The 13,613-nt window shown below is 37.0% G+C and overlaps 1 protein-coding gene across 1 annotated transcript in view; it reads right to left on the bottom strand.

Annotated features, from left to right (window-relative positions):
- Positions 1-13,613, bottom strand: part of LOC131845951 (kinesin-like protein KIF21B) — a 68,118-nt gene that overhangs the window by 15,717 nt on the left and 38,788 nt on the right. Inside the window, 6 exon segments of the mRNA XM_059195120.1 lie at positions 992-1,153; positions 2,350-2,586; positions 3,132-3,334; positions 3,693-3,851; positions 4,849-5,170; positions 8,030-8,275. Coding sequence (XP_059051103.1) covers positions 992-1,153; positions 2,350-2,586; positions 3,132-3,334; positions 3,693-3,851; positions 4,849-5,170; positions 8,030-8,275 — 1,329 coding nt within the window.

Below are 13,613 nucleotides of genomic sequence, written 5' to 3'. Positions count from 1 at the left end.
GTAGTTAATATAATACCTCACAAAGATATTACTTGTTTCAGATGCTAATCTGTTTGTTTCGTAAGGTGTGTTTCCGTTGAAGGGATCAGATATTGAAGAGAAACTAGAGGATAACAGGCATACATCTTATATTCTATCAAATTTGGTGTTATGTGCTATTGTGTATATATGTTGGTCATGTAGACAGTTGTGGCGAACCTTGTAGACTTCTCACTTACACGGTGCCGCAACAAATTCTACGGAGTGCGAGTCGCGCCGCGCCCGCGCCTGCTGCTCGATGTGGTCACGTGGCCGTCACGTGCGTACCTTGTACAGTTCCCGCTTGGCGTCGTCGAGCAGCGCGGCGGGGTCGAGCGAGTGCGAGTCGCGCCGCGCCCGCGCCTGCTGCTCGATGTGGTCACGTGGCCGTCACGTGCGTACCTTGTACAGTTCCCGCTTGGCGTCGTCGAGCAGCGCGGCGGGGTCGAGCGAGTGCGAGTCGCGCCGCGCCCGCGCCTGCTGCTCGATGTGGTCACGTGGCCGTCACGTGCGTACCTTGTACAGTTCCCGCTTGGCGTCGTCGAGCAGCGCGGCGGGGTCGAGCGAGTGCGAGTCGCGCCGCGCCCGCGCCTGCTGCTCGATGTGGTCACGTGGCCGTCACGTGCGTACCTTGTACAGTTCCCGCTTGGCGTCGTCGAGCAGCGCGGCGGGGTCGAGCGAGTGCGAGTCGCGCCGCGCCCGCGCCTGCTGCTCGATGTGGTCACGTGGCCGTCACGTGCGTACCTTGTACAGTTCCCGCTTGGCGTCGTCGAGCAGCGCGGCGGGGTCGAGCGAGTGCGAGTCGCGCCGCGCCCGCGCCTGCTGCTCGATGTGGTCACGTGGCCGTCACGTGCGTACCTTGTACAGTTCCCGCTTGGCGTCGTCGAGCAGCGCGGCGGGGTCGAGCGAGTGCGAGTCCGCGCCGCGCCCGCGCCTGCTGCTCGATGTGGTCACGTGGCCGTCACGTGCGTACCTTGTACAGTTCCCGCTTGGCGTCGTCGAGCAGCGCGGCGGGGTCGAGCGAGTGCGAGTCGCGCCGCGCCCGCGCCTGCTGCTCGCGGCGCTGCGTCGCCTTCTGCAGCGCCGTGGCCTCCAGCAGCTGCGCGCGCAGCTCCTCGATCTCGCTCACGTACCCCTGCACAGATAAATAAATTAATCTACAATATTCAGACGTCGTCTTGCCAGAAAAAACAGCGACCCTACCAGATCCAATTATGTTTTCAAACCTTATGGGAATCTAATCACACTGGTTCCTAAATTAGGCTAACTTTATTAATAATTATTATACCATTTAATTCATTTAATAGTTTAAGTTAGTTATAGTAACTTTGCCTAACAAGAGGCTCTCAATTCAGATATCCGGGAATTGTGTATCCCGGAGCACATCCCTAGGGGATTGCGAATTACTTGTCATGTCATATTACAGGAACCGATAATAATAATAATAATGATTATTATTTGAGTTATATGTATATGTGTGTTATACAAAGTAAAACTTTTAAAATATTAAAAAAAAAAATCAAATATATTTTCAATATGTATATAATATGTAGCATTAGATGAAATTCCTCTTTTTTACTTCACACCCGTTCGAAGCTAAGGCAGAAGAGTCAGCCACTTATATATAAGAGTATACTTTTCTATACTTTAATAAAAACACGAATATGATTATGTTCATTATTATAGACATAACTTTCACTATATTATGGATGTACTTTCGTCTGGAGCGCAATAGATTCATCTCACTTTCTAAAGCAGGTCAAGTAACGAGATTAAAAGTGAAATTAATAACAGTGAAATATTTATTTAGACATAACATATATCACTCTTGTTAATTGCTTTCTGCTGTTGAGAATGTTATTGAAATCGAAAACAGTTGTTTATCAACTAGGCCTTAATTATACAATGCAGTCGATAACAATGTTTATTTGAAACTGATTAAAGTATATCTTCTTGAAATTCTTTTTCTATTCTTGGCTAAATCTGTTTTCCGGATACAGTGGTACAATCGACGTATAATGGGGTCAACTGAGGACAATCATTGAGTCAGTATTTCAGGGGACTAACTTCCTCCTTACTCTTCCTTCTCTTTCATTTCTTATCTTTCTTCCACATTAAAAACTAATTAATAACATCTTAATACTAATTCAGGTCAATATATCATAGTATGAAAACTATATGACATATATTTATTTAAGAATTTCCACTTTATTTTTGGTAAATGCTCAGTTTGATGATTCTTGATGATCAGATTATTCTACCTTGCTTACGGCTTAATAGGTACTCTAGGTACAGTCTGCATGGTTCAAAAGTTTGTTCAGTGTCACCTACCTGAACCAATGTGGTGAGAGAACAGTCAGTAGCGTCAGGGCTGCCATCCTTCGGTGCCCAAGTGCCCAGCGCTTTCTCAGCCAGTAGTTCGCTGTTCCGGGCGGACAGTTGGTCTATAGTGTCCTGCATAGCCTTCACCCGCCGCCGCAGCGACTCCACCTCGCCAGTTAAGATCGCATTCTCTTGGACTACATCGCTCCATCCTTCTTCGCCGTTCTCTGATATTACACGTTTACCCTGTGAAAAATGAATAAGATTAGCAAAATACACGAATAATAAGTTGTACAAATTATATACTAGCTTCATAATGTCCTGTAACACTTAGGATACGACTTATGTGTATCAAATTTCATTTGTATTCTTTGGATAATTTGAGTACGAAATACCCTACTCTAAGCTATGATGAGATCTGTCTATATATAAAATTTCACATCCTCTTTCACTCGTACCGTGGCAGCGAATATCATGCACAAAAGTTCTACCTTTTCTAACTTGAAGTCTCCTACATATATGCCTTCTAACATCCTTAATCTGAGACTCTTTGCAAACGCCCAATCCAAAATACGATGGTTTTACAATTTTTACACTGACATTTTCATTCGAACTCACTCTCAAACTACTATGTTAACACACACAGGCTATAATGTAGTAGTGAATTATAGTGCATCCGTCACAATTACTCTATGGATTCTTCGGAGCATTTCGACCGCATCCTTCTTTCTACTTATAAAGCATAGTGTTAACATTTTTTTATAATTTATTAGTCAATAGCTCTGACGGACCTGTTTGTACTCGGCTAGCTCTAGTTGCAACTTGGCGACCTCCTGCCGTAGCACGCGTATGGTCTGCGAAGTGAGGTCCTGGTTCACGATGCACCTGTTCTTGATGTTGCGCGCTCGGTTCGCGTACTTCAACGTGTTCAGTGTCTCCATAAAGTCACGGTCGCTCGGTGACACGCACGCTATCATTACTGTGTTGCTGTTTCCTATGAATTAAGTATATATATTTCCTAATTATTGACCAAAATGCATACCAATCGCGGTATTCGTAGAACAAGTTTAAAAAAAAAACACTTATTGTGAATGTGATACTGCAGAAATCTTATTGAGTATAAATAATCCCAGACAAATGGCCCCGTCTAGTTCCATAATAAGTAAAGCTTACTATGTTATATATTATGTATGTATTTACAAAAATAAACTACGTATTTTTATTCGTTGTCTAGTTATCAACAACACACGCTCTGCTTAGCTTGGAACTAGATGGTACTTTACGAATTGTTCTAGTCCAGAGATAATAATAATAAATGGATATTGAATATGTTGTTTTACAAAAAATAATACCTCCTAAAGAATCCTGCAGAAGCCTGGTAAGCTTGGAATCTCTGTAGGGTACGTGTAGGACTTTCCGCGATTTGTCTCCTAGCGCCGATATAACATTCCCGAGGGCCAGTAATCCACAATTAATAGATATACCCTCCCGTGCCCGCTCGCCCGTCGCACCTGGAATTATCATTATATATGAAATTAGAATAGAATAGAAAATCATTTATTCAAATAAACTTATTTTAAGGACTTTTGAATAGTCAACATTTTTTTAAATCTACCGCTTATTCGGAAAGCTGTCTCATCATAAGAAGAATAAGCAAGAAACTTGTGTTGCTCTTTTAAACAATCCTTTTAAGTTCACATTTACAAGTCGAAACAAACTACCAACCAGCACTAATTTATTTAGGCTCAAATATAAAAACACAATAAGATTAAATCAGTCGTAGTGATAAGAGCAGACCAGTCCCTACAAGCACCACTCGTTCACGAGTATGACGGATGAGCCAGCCATCACTGCGCTCGACCATATTTTAGGGAGCCCAATGACCCGGCCCACCACGCCGCCACATGTCTGGACATTTTAGTGAGCATGACTACTCATTCCACTCGGCCACGTCACAGCTACAATCATCAATTAAAAAATCATATTTTGTATACAATCATGTTTACATCTAAAACCAAACCGTGCATCCAGGGAGGGAAGGCGACTGGTAATAATGTAGACTTATAACCTCATTGCTCGCAATGTACCTTATTAATGTATGTCAGGTTGACCTTGGAAACCATTATGAGAAATTCATAATTTGCCAAGAATTATGCTACTCGTGCCTTGTCAGCGTAAACCGTTAGCGCAGGCGAGTGTACCATTCCATTATGAGCAATTAAAAAAAACCGTGCATCTAGTATGAGCTTGACGTTAGGGAGTCGAATAGAGGATTAATTAAGAAATCTGCTGAAAAACAGCTGAACATAGGCTAATAAAAATATTAATGAAAATGTCTATATTCTGATAAATTATTTCTTTATCTTCCGGAATATTTATAGCATAGGAGAGCAGTGAAAACGGGATAGACAACTAATGCTTTATTTCTGGTGCTAGATACTTCAAAATAATTTTAAATTAAAAGTTTTTATTTTGAAGATACATTTAAAGACGCATCGTATTATTTACCTGTACGCTTAAGTCGTTCAGAGCCGGCTAAATCAACAAAATGAAATTTAGCCGTCAGTGTTTCGTATTGATCTGGGGTTTCCGCTTCTGTATCGCGATCGGTCATATCCTGGTCGGCTGCCAGTCGCCTCTGCCGCATCATCAGAGTGAAGACAGCGTGCGACCGTGATGATGAGGAGTTCATGTTGGTGGCTGCAGTGGTCCTGGCTAAAGCCCCCGCTCGAAGGGCTCCTAGGGCGTCCCTGACGCCCCTCACGGTGCGGGTAGAAGCGCCCACCACGCGGACACCACCACAGCCATCTTCGGTTATTTTCAACGTACTCTGGATGTGATATAGACATTTATATTGTTATTATTCTGATGCGGTTTTTAAACTTATAGTCATTTTGTTACGTTGTTGGTATGATGGGTAGTATAGATAAACAGAGCCGGATATTGTCATTATTTTTTTTATTGATTCCCTATAAATTGAATACAAGAGGATAAAGAAATAATTATGTACTGAAATTTAGATGTCAATCAAATATTTGTATCTATGAATATGAGTATTTTTTGTCTGGGTGTTTTCCATGTATATTATGTATGCATTTACAAAATAAATGTACTGGACTAGATAACACTGTGTGAATCGTCCTAGGATTATTACTATCAATAGGTTCCAAATTACAAGTCACACAAGTAAATTACAACAGTAAATAGCTGGATAACTGCTAGTCTAGTCGTCAAAATGAGGCTTCGTTCTTTTATGTAACGTAACATGCCTCTATACCCTGTAATTTCACTGCTATAACTCAGCCTTCTGTAACATCACTTACAAAGCAGCTTTCCGACTGATGTAGACGAGACACATAGCGTCATCTAGTCCCAAGTTAAGCAGAGCTTGTGTTATGGATAAAAGACAACTTATACATAAAGAGTTTTTTTTAAATACATACATAATATACATAGAAAATACGCACACCGATACACACAATCATTCTGTTGTTTAAAAATCCGAAATCCAGCGTCCTAAACCGCTAGACCACCGAGGCCGCCAAATCCAAGGTGGCAGTGATACAGACAATTGTCTAAATTCAAGGCTGCCTAAGGGATATCCCTTAGCCCTCTCCATACAAAAAGTGCTACTGTTTACTATTATTATTTTATTATATTACACTAACTAATTAAACTCGATGAAATCCCTAGAATAAGGCAAATAATATTCATATACGATTCACACCTAATTGAAAAACTCTTTAAAAACATATCTTTAGCTCATTCGCATGAATAATTCAAGACAGCATAAACATTTGAAATGTGCAAGATATTGGAATCATAATGAATTTTTAGAATAATGACAAAAATACCTTTATATTTACCGTAATAACACGAATAGAGTAAGCCGAGTAAAGCGGAACGGAAATATTTAGGCCAAAATTTCGATTGAATGTATTGCTATAGCGTTTGGCTGGAGGGAGACGCAAGGTCTCTGAATAGAGATAGAAGTAATACTGAATACCTACATCGTAATTTTATAGCACACAATTAATAAACAGATAAGTTTTACAAAGAATAATAATAAAAATCTCAGGTCAATTCACACAGCGCCATCTAGATCCAAGTTAAGCTAGTTAAACCTTGTGTTTTGCGTAGTAGATAACTGATAAAAATACATAGATATGTTTTTTGTTTTCGTAAATACATACATACTATACATAAAACACCCAAACCGATATCTTTTCCAAATAAGAAATGAAGTAGTCAGTTTATTCATGGTCTTCGAATATAGATATTTGAATATATTTAACTACTATTAATTACTAGGTAATCACAGTTATTTCGGACGTTAACCGACTATTAAATGTTCATAAATAATCTAAAACTACGTTAGCACTACAATCCATAAATCAAGTTTCGTGTGTGCGCCTTAGAAATCAAGTAAGCCGGTTGGTTTATCGGCTTATCTAGTTAAATGCTGACTAGCTGTGCTCTGCGGTTTCACAAGACGTTTAATTTAAACGAAACAGCAGCCTCCCTACTTCAAACCGCATTCTATCACACGCTAGTGAAAGAATACTTTTTTTTATGTGTTTATTCTGCCTTTTTTTATATGGGTGAAATCGTAATGATAAACTTATAAGTTAAAACCTACTGCGATACATGGTCTATAACATATATAAAGTAATTTAAATCCGACTGGTATTTTTTTAATCTGGAAAGGTAAACAAGCTGTCGGTTTACCTTATGGTAAGTGGTAACCGTCGCCCATATATGCATACCACGGACATCATTACAGCATGTGAGGACCGCGATACCACTCATGTACTGCTATTACGGAGTATCAAATTGCATGCATGCTTTGCAATATCACTCTCACCTTTCAACGTACACATTTTACAAACCAAACTGCGAATACGAACGACTTTGTATTTCTTTATATTGTTCGAAATAATAGCCCGATCAAACAAACAAACTCCTTTTCAGTTTTGTATATTACTAGCAACCCGTCCATGCTTCCCACGGATGTATTACAAATCTTTTGAAATTTTGAATTTGAAATTTTTGTATCTATTGCTGAAAACAACATTAAAATCCATTTCGTCATTAAAAGATGTATTTGGACAGACAGCGGCGACGACTTTGTTTTATACTATGTAAAGATTATAGATAGAGTACGCTTCGCTGCCCTGCACTGGCGTTCCTTCGCGCTCCGTGGACACTGACCAGCTTAATTGCGACATGGTTTACGATAAATACCTATATCTAGCCTTGAGCTTCCGAGTATGACATGACGGGAAATTGGCCTTGTTCACCGCTTACTTATTAGCATTTTCTAATTATAATTTGTCTAATTACCGATTTGGTTTTGACTTTTTGCCAAACAACGGATGAATAGCGTAAGGATTTAGTTAATTGGTTACGTAAAAAGTACTTTATTAATAAACAATTTTGTAAACATAAAGAAGTAAACAAAGAATCACATTATAGTTGTGTATTTATATATGTGTATATAGGTATTTATTTTATTTTATTTAAACCATTAGTGTATAATTTGATGCAGTCCTGACTCCCAAACTAGCATGAGCTGACCAGGTGTCAGTTCCTTCCCAAAATAAGGATAACAGTTAATTTACATGTAAACTTATAAGTAAACTTAGTAATTATTTTATTTATTACTACATTAGAGAATAAATCACAATACCTTTGCAAATGGGTCTTTGGCTGGATCCAGTAAATCGACTATATCTTCATTGTATAGCTCTATGAATTGCGCTTGGACTGAAAACTCCGGTGGGAGTAGACCCTGATCACGTGCTGTCTCAGCTCGAGCTTCAGCGCCGGCGAAGAGATCTCGGATGGCACGAGGAATTATACCTCGACGTTCCTCTTGACCCTCGCCTTCACCCTCCCATCCGCTTCCCATGGTATATGTCTTGCCGGATCCCGTCTGTGGGTGAAAAATATTATAACAATTAATACGCTGAGTCATATTGTATTTTAGCTTTATAGTATTGTATTTCAATATCCGTAGAAATAGAAATAATCTTTGCAAATAATAAAATCTTAAAATCATGACGAGGCTTTTATCTATTTATGTTAGTATGTTAAGTATTTGCGTACAGGAGCAATTATGTAGAAATTATCACACAATATATTATTAAATATGGGCCTTCATACAGGCTAAAAAAAGCTCAGGAAAATACCCTCCAAAGGATTAATTAATTAAATTTTTGAAGTTTCATTATGTTATTTATATACTACAATAATATGTGGTGCCATATAGTTTCATATAGGTATAGGTGTGTCGCTTGATTTATTATCAATAAATTTTGTGTCCACACGTACAAACGCGGGTCCCATTAATTTATAAAGTTAAGTTTAGAAACTATTGAATAGTATATTTTTTTAATCCACTATCCTCCACTCATTCGGAATAAAATTTCAGCCAAGGAGAATTTTGTATGCATTTTAAACGACATATATAATAGTTTATGTGTATAATATGTATGTCATTACACTACATATTTAATATTTATAAATTGTTTTTGTGTCCTTAGAATAAGTTAGGCTTAATTTGGTACTAGATAGCCCAGGGTATGGTAGCAGTTATTGATGCGAATGCAACAAATACAAATTATCTATATTCTGTATCTATGACGTCACGGCAATTTCCCACGGTTCCACTAGCTAGTAGATTGCCAAATTCGCTTTCTAACTCGTGATTCTACCCCACGACGGATAACATAACATGAGCGTCGCTGTCCGCCGCTCACAACAACTCGTAAGTTCTTCACTCGAGTGCACTTAATCATCACTTCAGAACTGACAAGTACTGATGCAAATTACATATTATTTGAAAGGTAATGAAAGTTTATTAAAAATATATTATATTGCATTATAAAAATTATTTCTTAATAAAAACAATAATTGTGTTCCAGAAATTTTTACCCTAGTAGTACTTATCCTGTTGGTATATGGCGTTTCTTAAAACATATATTTTTATAGTTTCCATCATTTACGATTAAATAAAACTACCAACATATCAAATAATAATACCACATAAAACATAATAATTGTAAATAATTACCACATTCTCCGTAAACACATTACAGCTGCGGTGCAGTTAAATATTCTAATTACGACAAAGAAAGTGAAATTAAATTAAAATTGAGATTGCTTTTAGGTTTATGTTGCATGTTATGTTTTATGTGTTATAACTACATAATAATTTACTGTTTCAGATCTTTTTTTAAATAATATTTATTACGACGCCATGTCCGTGTGTAGGGAAAATTGTCTGTCAAAGGCTTAACTATAGGTACTCCTGTATTATATAATATATATTATACATATCCTGTATACTATTGGCTCCGCCCGTATGCTCATAACTCTGTAAGTTTTGTATATCTTAAAATAATATTTAGCCCATATCACTTTGACACGAACTTTTTAGGATTTCAAGGATTCACCGCGCGGGAGCCGGGTTCATTGTGTAGCAGAGAGGGAAACTTCGAGCAGTTCCCGGAGTTTGTGACCCGGGTTTGAGTGATGAAATGTGTTCGTTGTAGTGATTACGAGTTTACTTTTCTATAAACCAAATTATCATATATATATATATATATATATATATATATAATATCTCTTTATAATATTAGTATAGATTGTTGCTTCATTCAATACCCTATATTATGTATGCTAGTCAAATATTACAGTTAATGTAAAAATAACTTACTACTAAAGACAAATATTATTATATTAAAAAACAAACATTTACAAAATCATTAATGGATTGTGTTATTTACTCTGTGTCACTATTTAATTATAATGTTTGCATAGCGTAATACATTAAAAATGAAGTAAATCATTGAAGCAAACACGAAAGGCAGTTTTTTAGTAATTTCCAGATATAAAATTTGTACAAATGAAGGAGTGATCTAGATCTTTATTATGCAGGTACTACAGTTTAAAATTGAATAATTCAATAGTTGCAGTTATGTACCATATAATATTGTTGGTTTCGAACTATCAAATGGTTCGTAAATAATTAAAATATATTTTTTTAATATACAAAATAATTGCAACCTAATCAAGTTACAGTTTTTATAAATGGGTGAATATAATCAATGGCGGAATATTAATTAATTTATTTATTTACTCTTTATTTCACCAAAAGTGTAATACATAGAACATAAACAGAAGTAATAAGGTACAAAATGCGTAATCTTATCGCGTATACAATCTCTTCCAGACAATCTTTGGGTAGAGGAGAGAAGACAGAAGTAGATGGCGCAAGAAAGGACTAGTGAAATAAAAAAAAGGCATAGCAATACTAAATAGGAATAGCGCTATGGATTGGTATATGCTAGCGGAAAATCAAAATAAAGTGACGTGGCGGACTCCTCAGGAACGAACCACGATAGCGACAGACCTGACAGGGCCAGTGTATATGGGGACTCTACTCCCATAATGAATATCCACGCCCCCTTTACCTCAAGCCGGTTTACCATTTGATGTGCTATGATAGATCTCAATGTTCTAACTGGTACTTAAAATGAAAAGTCATTAGTGACTATTAATATGTCGGCCTCGGTAGTCTGCCTTACTTCCGATGGTCGCGGGTACGATTTCTCGCACGGCACATTCGTATTCATGAGTATGATTGTTTCTAGGTGTTTTCTATATATAATACATATGATTTTACGAAAAAAAATATATCTATACACTTGCAACAGTTATCTAGTACCCATAACACAAGCTTTACCTAGCTTAACTTGGGTCTTGCTGTGTGAATTGTCCTGAGAATATTGTTGTTGTATTATTATATATACATGAAAGATTAAACAAATTGTTTATAATAAGGCCGGAAGGCAACACGCATGTGTTGTTTTAGCACAATTTCCATAAATGTATTACACTTGCACACGAGTGCAAGTGTAATACATTTATGCAGTGTAGTGAGTCAGGTTTGTACGGTTCAATCAGGGCGACCAGCAGTCTGGCAGACGAATGCACGCGCCGTGATTGACATTCCAATGGTGGCATCCATCGATCGTATCGAACATTCGAACGATTTAAGACCGAGTTACGTCATATTGGCGGTGTAATTATGGTTTATAGATTTTTATAGATGATAACGGAATATTGCTAATGATGAATGGTTGCGAATCATTGGAGGATGAGGATGAGGGCGATTACTGGTCAGGCAGCCCATATAACTAATCGGAACTAACCAGGGACCGTGTAGAGGACTAGTTGTCATGATACATTAATTATACATGTAAAGTAATAAGTTTTTGTTAATAAATAAAATCTAATTATTTTATTCCTATATCTGAAATTATAATAACAAAATAGAAAAGATTTTATATTTTATTTGTAATGAATACAGTAATTATATATTTTTTCTATTATGATTACTTTTTCTTCCTATGTATGTTTTTGCTTAATATGGAAAAATAAAAATATACTTATTTTAAAAATTCCTATCATATCTATGCGGGTAAACCCGCGCGACATCACTAGTACCAAACAAATTAGGAAGCAATTAATTTGGCGGTAGTGAAATGGTCCATGTTGGTACTGCGTCGGGGCCAATGGTAGACAGTAATGATTCGCAAACCGTGCTTTCAATCAGATACAGGTAACAATGGGTAGAGAAAGTTCGCGCACTCATGCAGTACTAATCACAAAATTACTATCCACCTGCTTCGATGGTTAGCCGTTTCGACTTTGCACGGGTCCCGCAATTGACTAGATACAAGCAATCACCCGCCTCGTCTGCTTATTTAAATCCCTAAGGTTGCATTGCATTGCAATTACAGTAAAGCACCCTTATTACTGAATGAAAAGATTGCTTTCAGTAATAAGGGTGCTTTACTGTAATTCTTTAATATATTGTTTGTGTCTTTTCTTTACTATATGTTACAAATAAAGTATATTCTACGTATCTTTTTTAAAGGTATCTTATGTCTGTTCTTGTGATACAATATATTTCTAAGTCAAATTTTATTGAGATCCGATCATAAATTTAGTCATGAAACGGTAACAAATAGTTACACACTTTCTCATTTATAATACACTGACCCGAGCAACTGTCTGCTAGACATTTTCCCAGTTGTTGCTACTCCTTTCCTATTGGTCGTAGCGTGATTGATGTAAGCGACAGTTTATATATTTTCAATATCTAATTAGTAATATCGGAAATTACCCCGACCAACGAAACTTACAAAGTATACCTGTTTATATTATATATTTATTTAAAAGAGCAACACGCAAATTTCTTGCTCGTTCTTCTTGTGATGAGTCTGCGTTTCGAATGAATGATAGAATAAAATTGCGAATATTCAAAAGTTTTATTAAGTTTATTTGAATGTAGATTATTTATATTTCTATAATATTAATATAGATATAAAATTGCACGCATGGATTTAAAGTACAAATGTTTAGACATGTTCATAGTGTTTAAGAAATAAGTTCGTAACTGTTAAAAAAAAAGTATTTATATCCGTCTGTAAATAGAAATAGTTGCTATAGACGTTAACACGTGGTGCACCCATTTTATTTTCCACATGGGGCATACGACCCCCATGAGGGCGTGAGATCTTTTGTTTCGGCTCGTTCAACTTCCCCCTTGTCGTAATGAGTGGCGCGTAGTTATGTCGACGTCTGACTCTTTACAACAAATGTCAATTAAAATGTGCACATTCATGTAATAAGCATATTATTATATGACCATATAAATATCACCATCACAAAGTCAACAAAAAAGCCGCATAGTAATTGTGATAAAATTAATGTGAGAGTAAAATGTATTCATTATTCGCAAAAATATTAGAAATCTGTTTTAAGGAAAGTATGAAGAATTACAAACAAAAAGCATCTATAGTGAGTGAAAACGATTTGTCAACTTGTTCAGTCTCTTGAATATACATACAACGTAGTTTATTTTATAGAAGCAGATTGTAATGTAATGTAATTTGGACGCTATTATTCGCATTTAGCCGTTTATCTTGGCCGTTGCGCGTGTAGAGTCAAGACTACTAAAGTAGCCCGCCAATCTCCACCCACAAGCGCAGAAACCTCCTGGTGTCTTCACAGGTTTATTGATCGAAATAATTTGAAGCAGTTTTATTTTAACAATGTTTTAAATTAGGTATGAGCTAAGTATTTGACAATATCAAGTAAAATTAAAAAAAGGCGCTTCGCTACTGTAACTAAAAAAAATATTTAGATATATATTTCACGTAATAATCATACTGTACCCATTCCATAACAAAGAAAAGGGT

The sequence above is a fragment of the Achroia grisella genome, unplaced genomic scaffold, assembly GCF_030625045.1.
Source record: "Achroia grisella isolate CSIRO2021 unplaced genomic scaffold, CSIRO_AGI_Agris_v1 utg487, whole genome shotgun sequence".
Taxonomy (NCBI): domain Eukaryota; kingdom Metazoa; phylum Arthropoda; class Insecta; order Lepidoptera; family Pyralidae; genus Achroia; species Achroia grisella.
The sequence above is the reverse complement of the archived record's forward strand: the minus strand, read 5'-3'. Positions and strand labels throughout refer to the sequence as shown.